We start from the raw sequence: 15,629 nt of genomic DNA, 5'->3' as shown, positions 1-15,629 counted from the left end.
AAATTGTCCCCGAACGCTGGGGTTTTGAATGTCAGAAAAAGAAGACCGACTTGAAAGAAATTCGCAGTGAAATAGCAAACAAACATAACTGATTGGGTAATCAAATCGTTCTTAATTGCTCTCGAACGAAGTTTGAAGCAATTATTGTAAACGTGTTGGTCTTTTGTATGTAATATTTTTGCTTGAACGTTTTGCTTTGATTTTCCGAGTGACTTTTGTGCCCTTCATTTTTCGCGTTTTGAGCAATCTAAATTTCCCTCATTAAAATTTTAAGCAGCTGAACTCAAGTGGCGGCAATTCACTACTATAGTGCTATATAGAGTATTGTGCTATATAATCATCTCTAATGACGTCATTTGAAGGCCCTCTAGTGTATTTGTCTGGAGAGCAGAACAAATTTCACGTCTGGCCCAATCTTTCAATCCCACTGCTCAAAAGTGACGTTTACTAAGTTGATCCCTTCGAGTCCTTCCAGCGGTATTCAAATGGTTGTTTTTTTATAGGTGCAAAGCTGAGCCAAGATATATTTTAGCTTGAGTTTTAGCTGAATTATGCAATGAGTTTTTATCATAACTGGCTTAGCTCCCTCTCTAACACCTTTAACACCATTATTAATGTGACTTAAGCTAACTCTAAACATTTTCAACGTCTATAGAATAGTCCTATACAACTAAGACGTCTTAACGGCTATTTAATAGCGACCGTCAGCCTCACCGGCTACAAATGAGGCGCTCTCCTTTAACAATTCAAAGAATTTGAATTGTTTTGGTGCGCTGTCTTTTTTCGATATCTGTTCATACATTTGTGATTTTTGAAGTCAAATTGAATTGATGATTATGGTCACGCCGAATTAGGAAGTGGAGCGTTAAAGCAAGTGATTTCGCGGCGTGAATTTTTTGTGCTCCAATTTTTAATTAGTGAGAATAAGGTGTTTGAACAAAAGTTCGCTTTCTCGCTAGTGGTTTTTTGTTCACATGCCGAATTGGACATAATTTTTGCTGCTTTTGCAATTTTTTAATCTGATTTATTGTAAATGGTTTCCCCAATTTATCCATCGTAGATGCTATGTCTAGTTTGTTTTGTTTAGTCAGCGAAAATGCTTTGAATTGTGTCAGGACTTGTCCTGCTGTTTTTTCTATTCAGTTTACATTTTGATCGCGTTTTTTTTTAAATAAGTCACGTTTTTTTCGTGACTTACCACATTCACTGTTTCAACTGAATGAAGTCAAGGGTGGTTATTTTCTGGCAATTTGTCAGCTATGTTTTTACTGGCAGTAGTATAAGCAAACTTTTTGCGTGACCGTCTTTTGAGACTGTTAATACGTTTGAGTTCTGGAATTTTTTGTGATCTAAATTGCTCTCTTTCACAGTTCTTAGCAGCTCTACTCAGTTGGCGGCATTTTAATACTTAAAGTTAAATGAATAGCTCGCCAAGATTTGTTACTTTCTCACCTCAAATGTTTCTAGTCGCCTTTATAATCGCTGGTAACATCATAACATTAGAAGCCCCTTAATAAAATTTTATGCCCCGTTTCTACACCAACTAGCACTCACCCCCAGGTGGAAGCAGGTTGCAATAGAATCCGGCACTCATCAGTCGTCAGACGGTTGTCAATTATTTTAATTGCTCTCGAACGAAGTAAAGCAATTTTGGTAAACGTATTATGCAAACTTTTGTTAGGTCATTTATCGGGAACATTATTTAGATTTCAGTACTCAGTTGTCTTTTTGGTGCTTGGCTTGTTAGTTTTTGAGTGACCTAAAGTGCTCTTATTCAGAAATTGTTGAAAAACAATACTGATTGTATGCTAGTCCTAATCAGTTTCAAAACTCGTGTTAAAAGATTTTTGTAAGATTTTGTCAGAATCATGCTAGACGTTCTAGATGATGCATTATCTTGCAAGATTTTATTGCAAAATCGTACAAGATCTTAAAAGATAAACTTGTTTTCTTGCAAGACAAACGTTTAGCCAGTTCTTGCATGATGTTTCCTGTAAATTTGCAAATTATAGCTCTAAATTGAACAGGGTTTGCACATGATCACAATAGCATATGTGTAATGTATTCCAATGACTGTAATGTTTTGAAAAAAAAACATGTTTAATACAAAAAAGTGTGCGAGTTGAAACCATAAAATGAAACGAAAATGTATAGAAAGGATGAAAGGTAATTCAATTGTCTTGAATCACAGTTTGAGCCCCTTCATGGCCGGAATTTCTGCGACCGTACAAAATTATCTAGGCTACAGTCTCTTCTGAATTAAATTGCCCAATCGGTCGTTCGATAGCAATTTTTTCGACGTTTTCGGTTTATGTTAACAATTATTTTTAAAGATAGAAGTCTTCGTTTCTGAACTTCCGGCTTCTGAAAATTCCGGCTTCTGAAAGTATATTAATAAGTCTTTAGGCTGTTTTTAATGCAATTTTCGTAGAACGTTTTGGAGTTTTGGACTGATTTTGACGTCCTTGACTATGTGCTCGTAGCGTTATCTAAATTGCTCTCATTAACAATCTAACGCAGCTGTAGTCAATTTGCGGCATTTTACTTGCAATGAAAAATGTCAACATTTTTTAAAGTCTTAAGAGAGGTATATAATAACCAATAATAACATCATTATTTGCCACACCTTTATGAGCTTAATAATTGCTCTCCAACGACGTTCGAAACAATTATTATTAACGTGTGTCTTTGAAACAATTGATTACCTCGCCAGGCGTTCGAGAGCAACTCGTCCGCCGTTAGTTGGTTTATGTTTATTTTTTTTCTCAATTCAAATATGCACATTTCACAAATATAGCCAAAGGTCAAACATTTACATTTGAATCTATATAATTGAAAGCACTTAGTATGATTTGTAAAATTATAAGGATAATTAATGTTTTCATGTTTGGCTGGTCGTTGTTTATGAAATTATTTGTATCAGTTGTTTACCAAATTATGATTACGTGAAGTTCTTTGTATTAGGAGCAAGTGAAGAAGATAGTGAGCAGTAAGCAGATTTCAGACCAAATTGGGAAACAGGCAGCAACTTGTGTGGAGACAGCTGTCTCAAACAAGTGTCGAGAGCTGTTCGAACAAAAACTGGCACCTCAGTATGTACTATCTTGTATTTGAAACGTTCTTGCTAGCTTTCATATTTATTTTTTGTTGAACTACGTTTAGTTTTGAAGGATTGGGGACTGTTATTGTAGTAAATAAATGGCGAGAAATTGATGCAAAAAATTAAATAAGAGTTCGGAATTTGAGCTTGTGAACGAAGCGTACTGGTCGCATAAGCTGATTTCTTCTGCTGAGTGCTGAGTTCTGGTTGTAATAAGTACCACTTGACCACAATAGTTGCAATCCTTGAATTGGATTGTGTTCTGATTAATTGCTCTCAAGCAAAGTTTGTAGCAATTATATTAGTCTTGCGGTCTTTTGCGATTTTTTTGCTTGACTACTCTTCGTCTGGCGCTTTTGACTTCGTCCTCAAAGACCTATTTAACAGGACGCCCTCCCCCCCCCCCCCCCCCCAGTCCCCGCCCACACCCAATCCCCAAACACCTCAACGTTCCTCCCATAGCTAAGCGCGCTCGACCACCCCCCCCCCCCCTCAATAAAGCTAAATCTAGCCTCCCTAAACCGTAGCTAGCTTCTGACAAAGCCAACCGAGCGACAGTCGTTTGCGAGCAATTCGCCCGAAGGTAGTCAGTTATGTTTCCATTTCAGATTCAACCGTGCGATTGAGGAAAGTGTTAAGCAAGTTGGTCACGTATTTCAATCAGGTACAAGTGAGTACCTGCGAGCATTGGAGGCCCACGGGAAACAGCAATCGGACCATAGCCAGAAGCACTTGGATTCACACGTGAATGCGGTTCAGAAGCAGATGGGTAGCAATCAGGGCGAGATTCAGAGGATTGTGAAGGAGACTGTCAAAGCGGAATTAAGTAGTTAGTCCTGAGTTTTGTTCACTCAGATTTATTTTGTCCGGCAGTATTTACAAGCATTTGTTACCAAAAAATTGCTTGCATCAATTGAGCTGTGAAATAACCGCTATTTCATAAACATCGCTGATTTCCTCAGTTACACGTAATGATAAGAAAACATCTGGTATAGAGGTAATATGCATTTAATAGTTTGTAACCAAGGTTGAAGGTTTTATATTGGCATTTTATAAAGCTGTATGAATAGCTCCGATAGCGATAGCTGAGCGTAGCTATTATTGGTCTTCTCATGGTTTTTACAATTAAATGAATTTGAACTGTATTGGGGCACTGCCTTGTTTTGCGATCCAAAGGATTTGGGTTGTAATGGCGCGCTGTCTTTTTTAAATTGCTCTCAAACGGAGTTGATGCCTTTTTATACAATTTTTCGCTGGAGTGATTTTTTGTTTGACTTTTTTACTCAAAAACGGGATAAATAGGTAGCGCCAGGAGGGCATTAATTACTCTTAGAGCCTTTCGGCTTACTAGACACTAAATATGCGATTCACCGAAACTTTTGGAGATTTAAATTCATGATGTGAAGGGCTGTTCTTAGAGCTTGACCTTCCTTCTCCACCTTATCTACCCCACCCCCAAAATTAAACAACAAAAGGATTTGCACTGCGATGTTCCTTTTTTTTACAATCCATGGATTGTATTGGTGCTCTGTATCTTTCAAAATGAGATCAACAGGTAACACCCAGTGGCCAATAAGTTTCATTAGAGGAACATGGCGGGCCTTAGAGTCCTCCAAGTGCTTATATTCTTGCAGCTGCTGGGAATGACCTAAATTCAAGGTAAAAATGTTTATTTTTGGGAATTTTTGCGCCCAAAATGGTTCATTTTTTAAAAAAAGTTTGTCATTTTTTTGGATTTTTTGTTTGATAAGTCTTAGATTGATTTTTGCCAAAGTTGATAGAGGTCTTTTGAGTAAAATAATTATTTTTTGTGTCATTTTTGAGCTATATGTTTTGGTACCGTACACTTAAACGTGCAAAATGATTCTGGTTTTTACATTTTTTTCAAGTTATTATTTTTGAGTTTTTGGAGCTTAGAGTCCATTTGACTTTTGTCCTCAAAAACGGGATAAACAGGTAGCGCCCAGCGGGTATTAAGTGGTCTTAGAGCCTTTCAGCTATATGTTAGCTCGAACTGTTTTAGAGACTTATACTTATGGTGTGAAGGGCGGTTCTTAGAGGTTGAAGACACCCCTACTGTTGACCCACCCCCCCCCCCCACTATTGACCCCACATCCCCCCACCACGCTGTTGGCCCCCCACCCCACTGTTGCCCACCCCCTTCCTCCTCATCAGCCCCGCAGTGCAACCCCCCCCCCCCCCCCCCCGTAGCTACTAGCTACTGACGAACAACCGATCGCCAAAAAAAACTCGCAATTTTATACTAATTTTCACAATTTTTTTCAAGCTTTTTGAAAGTTTTTGTCATTTCTTGAGTTTTTCAGCCCTAGAAGTCAAGGAACCTCCTCTGGTGTTTTATAATATGTTACTGGATGGTTTCTAGTGGTAGTGGAATTGTTTAAACATTTTAACATCACAATTTTTAGAATTTTTGACAAAACGTGCAATTTTCAAATTTTTTAATATTTTGACTTTTTTCATTATTCACGTCTTTCCAACTGCAGGTGCCAGAAAATGTCCCGAGGGGTTTGATAATAATAAACTGAAAAAATTTTATTTGCCATGGAATAGCTTTCAATTTTTTAATATGACAAATTTTTTTGTTAAAACTTGCATTTTTTGAAAGTTCTTATCAGATTTCAGATTTCTCCAGCCTCAAGAGCCGAGGAACCTCCTCTAGGGTTTGACAACAGGTTACATAGCCTCTAAATGTAATCGAATGTTTTTTCAAGATTTCAACACCACAAATTTTAGCATTTTTTTTTGCAAAACTTGCATTTTTTCTAATTTTTTTGACATTTTTGCCATTATTCAGGTTTTTCAGCCTAACTGAAAATCTCCGCTAGGATTTGATAAGTTACCGGAAAGATTTTACTGCGCGCTCACTTCAAATCTGCTTTTCATAGCTGCGAAGCTGTAATCTGAGCGGAGCTATATTGCGGTCCTCTTGGCTTTTTGTTTCGTCGTCTGTCTCCCTTTTTGGTTTTACATTTGTTCTAGAAAATTCTGGTTAATGTTTTCGGTCACTTTTTCAAGCTTGATTTTTGCTCTTTGCGTGCATTCATAACTATTGTTTGTTGCAAAAACAAAATCGAATGTTAGATGAAGTTGAACAAGGGGACTTGTAGCCGAGTTGTTAATGCTTCTGATCCTTACGCCGGGGATTGGGGTTCTAACATCTGGGTTGTTAATAGTTTTTGCACCCAAACGGTTCTCAATGATAGAATTAGAGCTTTGAGTTAGCTTTTTGGTGGCCGCGATAACCTTTTTTCAACTCATTTCTGTGTCTGTTTCTATCTGTTTTTTTTTATGGCACGCAAGTGTGTTTAGCAGCTATTCCGGCAGTTTGTCGGCTATGTTCATTCATTCATTCATTCATTCATTCATTCAATTTTGACTTAATTTCGTAACTAACGTAGCTACTTTCTGGCAATCTGCGAGCTATGTTGATTTTTATTTGAGATTTGTTGAGTGAGATTTGTTGATTTGAGATTTGTTGAGAAGTCAATTTTCTACTTAAATTGGGCGTGATCCTTTTTTCAGTTTGTAATAAATATTGTAATCCTAACAATATGTGCTGATTGGTGTTTAATATGCGATTCAATTGCGTTTAACAAAACTTTTACCCCAGAAACCATTCTTCACTCTTCATCGAGTCGAACTCCAGCTTGTTATTGAATATTACGCCAAGATATTTAACGTAAACAATTTGTAATTTTTGCATTGTTGATATATGGAGTTGTTTTTTCGCACTGAAATCTGTATTTTAGTTTTCGTTCACTAATAACTGTGATTCTTTGGAGAATTATATATGTTTTCAAGTTTTCCTGATCGTTTGATGTAAAAAGAGATGTCTTATCGTACTAACAAGTGAAAAATTGAGTGATACTATAGTAAGCAATTGCAATCTGTGTAACTCCTCTTTTCAGTCTTATAAAATTGGATTTAATTCCATTCTGATAACTGCATTTTAGCCTAAACTTTAAAAAAAATTGAAGCAGACAGTGCAATTAAAGCAAAAAAATTGATGTCTACCAAATATTTTCATAACCAAAATGATGGTTAATTCTGTACATTACATTATAATATAAGCATTTTGATTTGGTCATTAGTGCTCAAACTGCGTTTCTACCTAGTCTATACCTGCGTTTTATAAATCATATAAAATAGAGTTAAACAAGACAGGATGTGATTGATATTAATTGCTAATGTATGTGGGTGTTGCAGGTGTGCGTGTGGAATTGCAGCAGAGTGTGAGTGGGATGGGTAAGCAGATAGGGGCAGAGGTGCAGACTGTATTGGCTGAGCACAACAGACAGTTGCACAACACTCTCCAGGGACAGCTGAAGATGATGCAGAGACAGGTGGCAGCTGCCACTCCCCTCCCTGAGGGTAAGAGCAGTGAGTACTTAACCACTAACACTACTACTAACCACTACTATAACTCCTAATTGAGAGTACTATTCGCCTGCCGAAAATCCACTCTCTCACAACTCATTTCACTGCTTGTCTGTTCCTTCGGCTCTTTCAACTAACGCCCATACATTTCGCAGAAGTATTAACATTCTTCCGCTAAAAGATAGTCGAAGTTGCTTTTGATTAAAGTTCTTCTAGAGGCCGTTAGTTTTTTTAAACGGCTAGCAGGTGGCTTGCATCGTTTTCATACAGGTTTCTAGCGACGTATGGATTAATTTTATTCAAAATTACCGCCACTCTTCACTCAAGTTTTCTAAAAAAAAAAATCGTTTTTAATTGCTCTTGAACGTAGTTCATAGCAATTATTGTAAACGTGTGTGTCTTTTTTATGCAGAATTTTCGCTCGACAATTTTGACTTTTCGAGTGACTTTTACGCCCTTGACTTTTTGCATTTCGCGTGATATAAAATTCCCTCTCAATCACAATTTCAAGCAGCTGAACTCAATTGGCGGCAATTTAATACTAAAAGTCAAATGACAAGTGCGCCGAAACTGGTGTCATTTGTTATTTTAAATCTTAATAGTGGTATATGTTAACAACTAATGTGGTTATTTGAAGCCCACTATAGAACGTCTTAGTCCCATTTAGCCCCCCCCCCCCACTGAAGCAGGCTGCAATTGATTAGAGCTTCCACTAGTCGTTCAAGAGCAATTCTTCCGACGTTTAATCGGTTATGTTCACAATCACTGCTTCAGAATCGTAAATTTTATGCCGGACTTTATGCCGGTCAAATTTTATGCCGGACTTTATGCCGGTCAATGCAGTGCATTCCACTCTTTTTCTTGGGAGAAATTGCTGTTCCTGTTAGAATTATTAGTTCGGACATTTAATAATTTGCATCCAACTGTGCATATTATACCAATAAATGATTACTCGTCCGAACTCAATTTTATTGCTTTTGAGAATTTTTAATTCATTTCAGAAACTCGAGTAATCCCTTTGCTGGAGATTTTAACCCTGTTCTGATCTGTAAAAAAACTTGCGCCAAAATAAAGTCTCCTTGGGCAAAAAATGAAGCGTTGTAGAAATGCACAAGTCTTATTGGTCTCTTTAGTAAATCGACTCTCACAACTCATTTCAGTGCTTGTCTTTCACTTCGGCAGTTTCAACTAACCCCCATACATTTCCGCAGAAGAATTTACATTTTCCGCAAGAAGATAGTTCAAGTTGCTTTTGATTAAAGTTCATCTAGAAGCCATTGTTTTTTTAAACCGCGGGTAGATGGCTTGCATCGTTATCATACAGGTTTCTAGCGATGTATGGGTGAATTTTGTTCAAAATTAACTCCACTGTTCATTCAATTTTTCCCCAAAACTTTTCCCAATCACTGCTTCAAAATAGTAAATTTCCAACTAGGTCCTAATCTGGACTATATGGCGGCCAATACAGTGCATCCCGCTCTTTTTCACGCTTGACGTCAAACCTACCTCACTGTTTCAACTGAATATTGTTTAGAACTCATTCAACAAACTCTGAAGATTGTGAATTCGAAGAATTTGAATTGTATTGGTGCTCTGTCTTTTTGAGATCTGCTGACATTTTTTTCTACCTTGTCAATGAGAAGTCAAATTTGAGTTGTGATTTTAGGAGGCTGTTTTTTCAAAGAGGGTGATATTGTTGTCTTCAGTGGTTTCATTTCTTGAACTGTAATTGAGGACTAATAATGCTACCTTTTTTTTTACTTGGTCGAATAAAAGTGTGTTCCTTGTTAATAGCCGCCCTCATCTTCTCAGCCGGCTATTATAGCGCTCCTGTTTTTTTTTACTTCGTCGAACTTTTTTTCGCTTTACCTTTTTGCCGCTTTTTCGACATTTTGCGTGAAATCTTTTTGACTTCTCTAGGCTAGTTTCACTCTTCTGTCATTCTTCTCAAAGTCCTTTTAAACAGCAGCTGCTCAGCAAAGCAATTCAAAATCAAGAGAGTCAGTATAAAAAATCAAAGTCAGAAATAGAAACGGGATAAACCCATAAAGTCCATTTTTAGATGCCCGGTACTTGAAATTTGTTTTCATAAGTTTTAGTTACTATCTCTTATGCTTATTGGTATTGATAGTAGCCCCTGTAGCCTCTCACTGAGAGACAGGAGTACGTTATGTTCAACTAAGAAATGCCATCAAAATAAATCGGACTTAAAAATGTTTTTTTACAAAAATCTTTTTTTTTCAATATCTTTTCTTTCAATCCCAATCATGCTTATTGGAATCAACGGCGGCTATTTTCCGGCAATCTGCCGGGTATGTTATTGATACTAGCCACTCGATAAGGAAGAGGAGTATGTCTACAAAATGGAATAAAAATATTGCACTTTCAAACTGTTTTTGTACAATCAATTTTTCCTTTTTTTCGATCCTAATTGGGGTTATGGGAATCAACGGCGGCTATTTCCCAGCAATCTGCTGGGCATGCTTACACCTTGAAAAAATACTAAGATCTTTTTTTATGTTTCACTTCTAATGGACGTCAGGGTGGTCAGTGGTTAATTTCCGGCAATCTGCCAGCTATGTTGATACTGTTGGCTTGATGGCTGTGAATAAGAAACAGCCCGAATTGTTTAACCGATATGTTGTTAAGGTAATTGAGAAGTAAGTATTCGCGTACCCTAATTCATAAGTACGGTGTTTCAGGGACCCAACAGAATCACGTTGATGTGCGTCCCATGGTTGAGGAAGAATTGAAAAAACAGAACTTTGACAAGGCATTTGAAATTGCTCTGACGGCAGCCGATGTGCCTCTTGTCTTACACGTGTGTGAAACCGTTGGCTCCAACTTGGAAAAGCCCACTTTCAAAATTAGCATTCCCAATGTGTTGGCCCTCCTGCAACAGCTGAGTTGCAATCTCCAGTCGTGCAATCGAGTCGAACTACGCTTATATGTCCTTGAAGCGTCTCTGATGAAACTGGACCCTATAGAGTTGTGCAAATACCCAAAATTTGATCGTTCGTTGTCGGCTTTGGAGCGTGAACTAACCAAGTTCCACCAAGCTAAGGGTCGCTCTGATCCTTGTTACGGTAAAGCGAAGATGTTAGCGTCAGCTGTTCGTGAACTTTCCGCAGAGACGAAGCAGCTTGGAGCGGCGCAATGAGGAGGAAAATATGAAAGATGATTTTGTAATACGCTATCTAAATGTAGATTGCTCGAGAACATAATTTTTGATGATGACATGCGATTGATAAACTTGAAATTCTGTGATGCTGAGTTTTGTTCGACGTGTTTTTACAAAAATATGAATTTAGTTTTTCTTCAACTTTGGTAGATTGCAGTAGGTTAAGCACTTAGGGAAATTTGTTGGTAACCCTAGTGCTTCTTGGTGACTGCAAGATGAGTGTTGCTTTTCTGCTTGTCTTTTATTTGCTCTCAAACAAAGTTTATCGTAGTTAAATTTGTCCTGTGGTCTTATGCGATTTTTCGCTCGTCCAATTTTTCGGCTGAACCTTTTGACTTTCTGTTCTCAATCGAGATAAACACGTGTAGCCCGGAGGTAATTAATCAGGCTGAGCAGCACTGTTTGAGCCTGAAGCCTTACTAGTCTTCAAGTATTCAATTCACTAACCACTATTTTGAGGAGACAATTCTGATGTGAAGGTCGGTTTTTAATCTCGAAACTTTGATACCCTCAGTCAACCACCCACCTCCTCAGTCCAAGGCATATTAATTTGAACAAGGCATATTAAGTTATCGGTGAAAGTTTTTTTTACCTCACTTTGAGCGGTATTAATAACTTTTTGAATGTGTTTTCATGCGCTGCGTTCAGTCGACTTTTGACTCAGAAGTTAGTGACAGAATAGAGCAGCTATCAATTTTTATTACTTTGTCAAATTGACTCTTTTTTGCTCGAATTTTTTTCGCGTTTTATTAGAAAAAGTTTTCAAATTTATATGCTTAGCAATTTAATTCATAGCCGCGAAGCGATAGCGGTATTTTTGGGGACATGGTTTTTTTTAATTCTTCGTCTCCATCTATAATTCTTGCGACTTTTGACTTTTTCATGATTCTTGCGACCATTGAATTCGTGGCTTCTGAACTTTAAGTTTTATGAGCATTCACTAGTTAAAGATCAATAGTGTGTATCTAAGTAGTGCCAAACGTTTATGCCCTAATTCTTGAGTATGTCTTGAGTTTTGATTTTGAATATTAGTTTCGAAAAGTCCTATTTAGGGCTTTCTCCTTACAGAGCTTGTGTGTCTCATAAAAATGGCAGTTCGAAGCTAACCCAAAAAGTCTAGTGGTCTATTAAAGGACTGGTGGTCAATCTGTCTATCTTATTTCTTTAGTTGTTTCAATTCTATGGAAGGCCACCAGCGTCTATCGCGGCTATTTTCCGGCAATCTGCCGGCTATGTTTTTACATTGATCTCGTCAATGGGCAGCTAATACTTGATACTTGACACAACTTTATGACCTTGACAATCTGATGTCACAAAATTCTGTGAACATTGGCTGTTTGGATATTTTAAATCAATTCTATAATTCTATGGCTTTTATGCGCTGGTTGCAGTCGACTTTTGACTCAGATGTTAGTGACAGCATAGAGCAGCTCGCTATTTTGATTAGTTTAGTCAAATTGAGCCATTTTTGCTCGAATTTTTTGCATTTTATTAGACAAATCTTTCAAATTTTTATGCTTAGCATTTTAATTCATGGTGGTTATCAGAAGCTTTTTGTCATTGCTTGCAAAGGTTTCAGTCGTTCTTTGTTTTGACGCAAATTTGTCCTATAATTTTTCAAAGCATTTGCTCTTAGTATGTACTGACGTGACAATTTTTCGACGAGGTAATTGCTCTCGAATGAAGTTTCAAGCAAGCATTCTTTTAGTTTCTTCTTTTATTGTCGTTTGGCTGACTGTTGAGTTGGTATTCTGCTGGTTTTTCAATAGCAATTTGTCCGAAGTTTTCAGCCAAATGCCCTTAATTATTTACAACCTTTTTCCTGAAAAATCATCATATAAATGTTTTGATAGTTTTCATTTTGCTTCTTGGCGTAAATTTCGGAATGATTTTGCAAGGAAATCAAGTTGAATTATGTATAAGTTGAAAGTTAATTTTTATAGAATCAATTGAAAATTGGTTTCTTATTTTCTTCAGATATTATCAATTTGGAGATAGGATTATATTATCAATTTGGCGATAAATAACAGCGTGCAATTGTATCAAATTTGTTTTGGAGCTTCTCCGAGACTTAGGTTTTTCCGTGCAATTTTGGAACCATCGAAATAAATTTTTATCCCTTTTCCTAACTTTTGAACATTGCCAAAATTGTGGAAAACATTGTGTCGATATTTGTAGCCTGATTTTTTTTTTTGCAGTGTGAGTTGATTTTTCTTGTCTGGAAACTAAGTGTAACGGTCATTTTTATTTAAAAATAGCTCGGGCATGTGTTCTGAATTTTTCTTTTTCGGCTTTCTGGGTGCGCAAGAGATTTTGTGCAACATTGTCGAAAAGAGATCATTTATCTGTGTAAAGGGCGTTTTTTTGGATATCAGTGTGAGTATTTGTTTTTGTTCAGCTGTTTCCCTCTATTTATCTCTGGCCAATCATGTTGCCGTTACTGTCTGTAAGGCTACATCTACGTCTTTATTTAAGTCCGGCTATATTAATCGGTTTTGTTCGTCGTCTTATGTTCTTGCTAGAGAAAAGGTTACTAGATGCAATATATTAAGCATTTTTCAGCTCTTTTAAAATGAAGTCTACTTGTTTTAACGTTTATCGATATGAGGCGAGCAAATGAAATAAAGTTAGTTTGTCTCAAATTAAAAAAAACACGTCGTGCTTTTGCAGGTACGTTTTTGAAATGTTAGTTTTATGCTTATTTTTGAGGTGTTTGCATGAAAGAGAAACGTGGGCGCATTATGTTCAGAATTTTGCTTGGAGGCTCGTTGACTTTCTGTGGGATTGCTCTCTATTCCGGCAACCACAAATTCTACTCAAATTTTGTCATGCCGGCTGCAAGGCTTTTAGACGCTGAAAGAAGTCATGAATTAGCTATTAAATTGGCTTCATATGGTATCTTGCCACGTTGCACAAAACTGAATGCGAATCTATTGAAATGTCAGTTATTTGGATTGGACTTTGATTCGCCCCTGGGCCTGGCCGCTGGTTTTGATAAAGACGCCGAATGTTTTGACAACCTGGCTAATCTGGGTTTTGGGTTCGTGGAGGTTGGAACCGTTACGCCCAAGCCGCAGGCTGGGAACCCAAAGCCAAGAGTGTTTCGTCTCACGGAAGATAACGCTGTGATTAACAGATACGGTTTCAATAGTTGCGGAATCGACAGCGCTAAAAGGAAACTTCAGAACAGAAAACTTTCTGGTAAACACATTGTCGGGGTTAATTTAGGCGTCAATAAAAACAGTCCAAATGCTTTAGAAGATTATCAAATTGGAATTTCAGAACTTGGACCCTTAGCTGATTATATAGTTATCAACGTTTCAAGTCCAAATACTCCAGGCTTGAGATCTTTGCAGTCGAAGAAACATTTTGACACTTTGCTCAAATCAGTTACGACAGAACGCGCCAAGTTAAAAAATGATCCTCCAATTTTGGTTAAAATTGCCCCCGATTTGAGTTTTGAAGAGTTAAAACAAATTTGTCAATCTGCTGTTAGCTTTCAAATTCATGGCTTAATTGTTTGCAATACAACAGTGAAACGGGAAAATTTGAAATCGCCCCCCGAGTTAACAGAAGAAGTTGGAGGTCTGAGTGGTCAACCTTTGCTCCAAACTTCAAATGAAATGATCAAAGAAGTTTTCAAATTGACCAACGGTAAAGTACCAATCATTGGAGTTGGCGGCGTTTTCTCGGGTAAAGATGTGATTGAAAAGATGAAATGTGGAGCTAGTCTGGTCCAGATTTACACTGGGTTTGTCTATCAGGGACCGACATGTGTGAAGAATATTAATGAAGAAATTGTGAAAGAACTTGAGACTGAAAATATTGCTAGCGTTAAAGACATTGTTGGTGTTAATGTTAAATAATTGTAATTGAGTATTTTGATGAAAAATGAAATTTCTATTTGTTTCCTTTTATTAATAGCCGCCCTCATCTTCTCAGCCGGCTATTATAGCGCTCCTATTTTTTTACAATCCAAGAATTGATTGTAATCCTCAGCAAAGCAATTGAAAATGAAGAGTCAGTATAAAAAAATCAAAGTCAGAAATTGAAACGGGATAAACCCATAAAGCCCAATTTTAGATGCCCGCTATTTGAACGTCGGTCCTACAAGTATTAGTTACCTGTCTCTAATGCTTATTGTTATTGATAGTAGCCACTGTAGCCTCTCTCTAAGAAACAGAAGTATGTTCAACTACGAAATGCCATCAAAATAAATCGTACTTAAAAAAATGTTTTTGTACAAAAATCCTTTTTTTTTCAATATCTTCTGTTATTTCAATCCCAATCATGCTTATTGGAATCAACGGCGGCTATTTTTCGGCAATCTGCCGGGTATGTTTGTGATACAGGCAATTTTTCGATTGACGTTAGCTAAAAGACACAAAGCTATAGCGGAGGCTATTATTAGCCTTCTCTTGGTTTTTTACAATTCAAAGAATTTGAATTATATTGGGGCGCTGTCTTTTTTTAAGATCTGTTCACACATTTTCATGATTTTTGAAGTCAAATTGGAGTAGTGATTTTGGTCACGCCGAAACAGGAAATGGAGCGAAAAAGCGAGTGGTTTTGCGGCGTGAATTGTTTTCGCTCTAATTTTAAAGTAGAGTGCGAAAATGATGTTTGAACAAAAATTCGGTTTCTCGGTAGTGGTTTTTTGTTCACATGCGGCAATTTCACTTTGATTTTTGCTGTTTTTTCGATTTTTTGGATCGGATTTTTTTTCTAAATGGTTTTTCCAATCCATTCATAGTCCGTTCTAGGTCTAGTTTTCTGTTTAGTCAATGAAATATCTTTGAATTGTACGTCAGGACTTGTCCTGCTATGTTTTTTTACTTCGTCGAATAAAAAAATGTTTCGCTTTACCTCATTTTGCCGCCTTTTCAACATTTTGCGTGAAATCTTTTTGACTTCTCTAGGCTAGTTTCTCTCTTCTCTCATTCTGCTAAA

The 15,629-nt window shown here is 37.1% G+C and overlaps 2 protein-coding genes across 3 annotated transcripts in view; both read left to right on the top strand.

Annotated features, from left to right (window-relative positions):
• LOC142337471 (enhancer of mRNA-decapping protein 4-like) overlaps positions 1-10,820 on the top strand; it is a 35,663-nt gene extending 24,843 nt beyond the window's left edge. Inside the window, exons 9-12 of one of the 2 annotated variants that reach the window (XM_075386716.1) lie at positions 2,965-3,092; positions 3,709-3,929; positions 7,328-7,492; positions 10,201-10,820. In XM_075386716.1, the coding sequence (XP_075242831.1) occupies positions 2,965-3,092; positions 3,709-3,929; positions 7,328-7,492; positions 10,201-10,658 (972 nt within the window). In that variant the 3' untranslated portion in view covers positions 10,659-10,820. Of the gene's footprint in view, positions 1-2,964; positions 3,093-3,708; positions 3,930-7,327; positions 7,502-10,200 lie in introns of both variants that reach the window. The other variant, XM_075386713.1, reaches the window with a different exon arrangement.
• Positions 10,821-13,337: 2,517 nt separating this feature from the next.
• On the top strand, positions 13,338-14,586 carry LOC142338274 (dihydroorotate dehydrogenase (quinone), mitochondrial-like). Its single transcript, XM_075387952.1, has one exon. The coding sequence runs from the start codon at positions 13,397-13,399 to the stop codon at positions 14,543-14,545; it is 1,149 nt and encodes a 382-aa protein (XP_075244067.1). The 5' UTR covers positions 13,338-13,396; the 3' UTR covers positions 14,546-14,586.
• Positions 14,587-15,629: the final 1,043 nt, after the last annotated feature.

Source organism: Convolutriloba macropyga, chromosome 4 (assembly GCF_964194025.1).
Source record: "Convolutriloba macropyga chromosome 4, txConMacr16.3, whole genome shotgun sequence".
Classification (NCBI taxonomy): Eukaryota; Metazoa; Xenacoelomorpha; order Acoela; family Convolutidae; genus Convolutriloba; species Convolutriloba macropyga.
The sequence above is the reverse complement of the archived record's forward strand: the minus strand, read 5'-3'. Positions and strand labels throughout refer to the sequence as shown.